Genomic DNA, 4882 nt, shown 5'->3' on the forward strand with positions numbered 1-4882 from the left:
ACCTAGTCAAATGTGTTGTGAAGAAAAATACAGCAGGGTATGGGGGAAGACAGGGCAGATAGTGGATTACAATTTGAAATACGTGATCACGGAAGGCCCCCCCTAATAAAGATTTCAGCAGAGACCAAAAGGAAACAAGGGAGTGAATCCTGCAGTTCAGTGGAAAGGAGAGCTCCAGGCAGACTGCACAACAATTAAGATGGGAGCATCCTTGACATGTTCTAGTAACAGCAGAGTAGATGGGGCGGGAGCAGGCACAGATGGAGATGGTCAGAGAGGTAACAGGTGATGAGGGTGGATCGTGTAGGCATAATGAGGGCTTTGGCTTTTACTCTGACTGGAGGAATAGCATGAACTTATGAGGATGCTGGAAACAATTAGGTTGAAAAGAAACAGTTATACCTTTTCCAAAGGGCTATGCATATAGGAAGCAGCCATTCCTGGGGAAACACTAGTTTGTAACACTAAGGTTGATATCCTAGCATTGCAGATAACACAGGGGTAGATTTATTTAATTTCTATCAGGCCATTCTAGAAAGCTGAGTGTGCACTACAAACCATGTTGATGGTCTGCAGTTCTGATGAACTGGCAAGAGCTAGTCTTACTCCTTTGAGTCCAGCCTAGTGATGGGTTAGGAAACAATGTATGGACTTCTCTCCTCCTTTGTTGCCACTAATTGTAATAATTGGGGAACTTAACTGTGGAGAAAGAGCCCATGAATTCAGAAGGTAGCATGGTAAAGAGATAGGTTTCTGAATGAAAGAACTGAATTTGAATCTGAGTTCTGCCATTTGCTGGCGATTTGGCTTTGGGCAAGTCTCTTTACCTCTCTGAACCTCTTTTTCCTCCTCTGTAAAGTGGAGATGGTAATATCTACCTTTTAGCAGTATTTGACATATTTACACATATATATAGTTGGGTATATTAACTGTTCAATAATTGGTAGTTATTGTGATGTGTTCAACAAAATTTCTGAACACCCACTACATGTAAAACACATTGTTATAGAATGTTTTTGTCCCCCTGCCAAATCCTTACGTTGAAACCCTACTCCCCAATGTGACAGTATTAGGAGGTAGGGCCTTTGGGAGTGGCTAGCGTTAGATGAGGTCAAGAGGGACGTGCCCTCATAAATGGGATTAGTGCTCTTATAAGAGTCCTGAGGGAGTTTGCTTTGCTCTGGTTTTCACCATGTGAGGATACAAGAAGTTGGCAACCTGCAACCCAAAAAAGGGCTCTCACCAGAACCCAACCATGTTGGCACCCCAATCTCAGACTTCCAGCCTCCAGAACTGTGAAAAATAAATTTGTTGTTTATAAGCCACCTTGTTTATGATATTTTGTTATAGCAGCCTGAGCTAAGATACACATATATATAAAGAAAATACATGATTCCTCCCTTCAAGATGTTTATAATCTATCTAGGGAGATGAGACATGCATAAAATATATTCAATAAGATAGAATGTGCTTGCTCAAATGAGAAATATAAAATGGAATAATAATAGCTACCGTTTATTGATTGCCTACAATAAGCCAGGAACTATGCTAAGTGTTTCATAAATATCTCATTTTATTTTTGCAACCTCCCTCTTAGAAAGTACTATTTTTAACTCTATTTTATAAAAAAGGAAGCTGAGGCTCAGAAAGGGGAAGTGTATTGCCCAAGGTTGCACAGCTGGGTACTGGCAAAAGACAGAAGTGAGTTCCATCCTAAGCTCCAGGCCTCACATCCTTATCTCAGAAACCCATCCCTATAACTCCTAAGCCTTGTCCAAGTTTTACCATATTGTTTGCCCATTTCTTACCCATTATTATTTTTTTAATTTAATTTAATTCTACTTTTCAAATGCCAGCTATAATTCGGGCAAATGTTATAGGAATGTTTTCAAAAATGTGAATGAGTGGGAGATAGTGTGGGTTACAGCAGGGGAACTGGAGTGAGAAGGGGCTGTATAGTGTAGAAATTAAGAGCATGGGTTCTGAAGTCAGCGGCTTAAATTTGTATCCCAGCCTCTCAACTCCCTCTGGTGTTATTTTACATTTTGTTGCCTAAGTTTTGCCATCTATAAAATTACCGTAATTATACTCGGGTCATAGGGCTGCTATGAATATCAACTTTAAATTTCTGACACTTTGTTCATAACGGATTTTTTTTGCATTAAATTTGTAAAATATTGCATTAAAAATTTTTTTATTTGTTACTGAGTTTTTTGGTGCCCCCTTAAATTTTTTCGCTCCAGGAGAGTGCCTCGATCACCTCACTCTAGCTCACTCTTTGCCTGCATTTTATATGCTTGAACATAAGCAGGGTTCAATAAATATTCATTGAATTTACTTACTTCCCAATATTTTTAAATTGAGGTAAAATAAACACAGAACAGTGAACAAATACTAAATGTATTACTGAGCTCCCCAATTGTTCAGAACAGTTTGCTAAGCAGTAAAAGGTGTCTTTCCTTTTCATCTTCACGTACCCAACCAAAAGAAGTTTTGTTTTACAACAATCTCCTCTTTTTCTGCAGCTCTCTTCCCCAAGCTCTCTTTTCCCCCTGTCAGTTCAAGAGATTTCCTGGACATCTCCAGGTCGTCACACCAGAAAAAAAAATATATTTTCCTGGAGGACGGCCTATGACGTCAAGGCTCCCTGTAACTCCCAGACGAACGTTCGAAAGCAAGCAGCCAGCTTCTCCGAAGCATCGCAGTTTGCGCATGCGCTTCTGCTTGCCTGACAGCAGAGGAGATATTTATGCCCTCTCGGCACCCTTACGTCGCGGAGTGGTGGCGTTAGTGGTTTGAGCGACGAAACTTTTTTGCCGGAAGTGGGAAGAGGAGAGGGAAGTCTTGCCTTCTCCCTGGGTCTTCAAGTTTAGGGCTGGGGGCTAATTGTCTCTAAAAAGCTCAGAGGTGCTCGGGTGGATACAATTCCTCGCTTTGCGAGAAGAGGCTAGAACGCGCGCTGAGGTGTGTGTGTTTTTTTGTTTTTTAATTTATTTTATTTATTTATTTTTGGCTCCGCTGGGTACTCATTGCTGCGCATGGGCTTCTCTCCGTTGCAATGCGCAGGCTTCTAATTGCGGTGGCCCCTCCTTGCTGAGCACGGGCTCCAAGCGCTCGGGCCCCGGCAGTTGTGGCACACGGGCTCAGCAGCCGTGGCTTGTGGGCTCCAGAGCACAGGCTCAGCAGCCGCGGCAAACGGGCCCAGTTGCTCCGCGGCATGCGGGACCCCCCCGGACCAGGGATCGAACCCGCGCCCCCCGCATTGGCAGGCGGACCCCCAACCACTGCACCACCAGGGAAGCCCTGAGGTGTGTTTTTGGTATAAGTGGGCACGCGTTGACGCTGGCTTAAGAGGACCTAAACCATCAATTAAAAGAACTTCCGCCTGGCTAGCTTTAAAAGGCGTTTGATTCAAAGAGGTGGAACGCATAGATTTTAGTCTAGTCTAGGTTCTGCCACCGACCTACTGTGTGTCCTTGGGCTCCTCCCCAAGTCTCAATATCCTCATATGTAAATTGAAGGGTAGACAAGATTCTTTAAGTCACCTTTCAATCCGTCTATTATTGCAGGTCCATTTTGTCGTCTGAGCAACAAAGCCTTGGGGGTTAAATATCGTTGGCCCCGTTTTAGAAGGAAGACATTGGGTTCCAGGGTGAGAGACTTAGTTATTGCACAGAAAACGGTTAGAGATTTTAGACCTTGAGACTAAAAGATTATGCTGTAACTCCATGATCAGGCCTCCTTTGTGTATTTCTGTATCATCAGTTCCTGAAACTGGCCTATAGCAGTTACTCAAAAAGTTTTGAATGGATGGATGAATGAATCTTTTCATGTCAAGGCCAATGACCCAAGTAGATCTGGTGTCTCTCCACCTCTCTGATGTATTAACAAGTATAACTCTTCTCCAGGTGTATCCTGTGCTTTACTTGACAGGGGACTCCGAGTCCAGTTCTGTCATTTTCGACTTAAACAGGTAACATGGAGGCACCTCCAGTCACCATGATGCCTGTCACCGGGGGCACCATTAACATGATGGAGTACCTGCTGCAGGGTGAGTGAACCAGGGAGCTTGTTTTCCTCTTTTCTGTTCAGCTTCCGCGGAGATGAGAAGCTGTTCTACAAAGGCAGCCTGCATAATTTCTGGCACCTTTTTTTTTCAATTAACCCTTAATTATGGTCACAAATACATAACGTTAAATTTACCATATTAAACATTTTTAAGCATACAGTTCAGTAGTGTTAAGTATTTCACATTGTTGTATAGCCGATCTCTAGAACTTTTTCATCTTGCAGAATTGAAATTCTATTCCCATTAAACACTAATTCCTCCTTTCCCCTCCCTGCAGCCCTTGGCAACAACCTTTCTACTTTCTGTTTCTAATTTTGACTACTTTAGATAACCTCATATGAGTGGAATCATTACAGTATTTGTCGTTTTATCACTGGCTGATTTCACTTAGTATAACATCCTCGATGTTAACCCATATTGTAGCATGTGACAGGATCTCCTTTTTAAAGGCTGAATAATGTTCCATTGTATATATGTACCACATTTTCTTTATCTACTCATCTGTCAGACATTTGGGTTGCTTCCACCTCTTGGTTATCGTGGATAATGCTCAGTGAACATGGGTGTGCAAATATCTCTTCAAGATCCTGCTTCGAATTCTCTCAGATAAATACCCAGAAGTGAGATTAATGGATCATATGGTAATTCTATGATACTGTTAACTAGCTCCATTTTATAGATTAGGAAATAGAAGTGAAGTTACTTTCCCAGATGAGAAAACTCAAGACCCAGAGGGGGTAATGATTTTCAGGACGTCATACAATGTTTAGTGCAAGAGTTTAGACTTTTTTTTTTTTTTTTTTTTTTTTTTCG

At 42.0% G+C, this 4882-nt stretch overlaps 1 protein-coding gene across 1 annotated transcript in view; it reads left to right on the forward strand.

Annotated features, from left to right (window-relative positions):
- Window positions 1-2796: 2796 nt before the first annotated feature.
- MED18 (mediator complex subunit 18) overlaps window positions 2797-4882 on the forward strand; it is a 6929-nt gene continuing 4843 nt past the window's right edge. The window contains exons 1-2 of the mRNA XM_007461803.1: window positions 2797-2964; window positions 3909-4051. Of these exons, the coding sequence (XP_007461865.1) occupies window positions 3979-4051 (73 nt within the window). The 5' untranslated portion in view covers window positions 2797-2964; window positions 3909-3978. The remainder of the gene's footprint in view (window positions 2965-3908; window positions 4052-4882) is intronic.

Source organism: Lipotes vexillifer, unplaced genomic scaffold (genome assembly GCF_000442215.2).
Source record: "Lipotes vexillifer unplaced genomic scaffold, Lipotes_vexillifer_v1.1 scaffold699, whole genome shotgun sequence".
NCBI classification, from domain to species: Eukaryota; Metazoa; Chordata; class Mammalia; order Artiodactyla; family Lipotidae; genus Lipotes; species Lipotes vexillifer.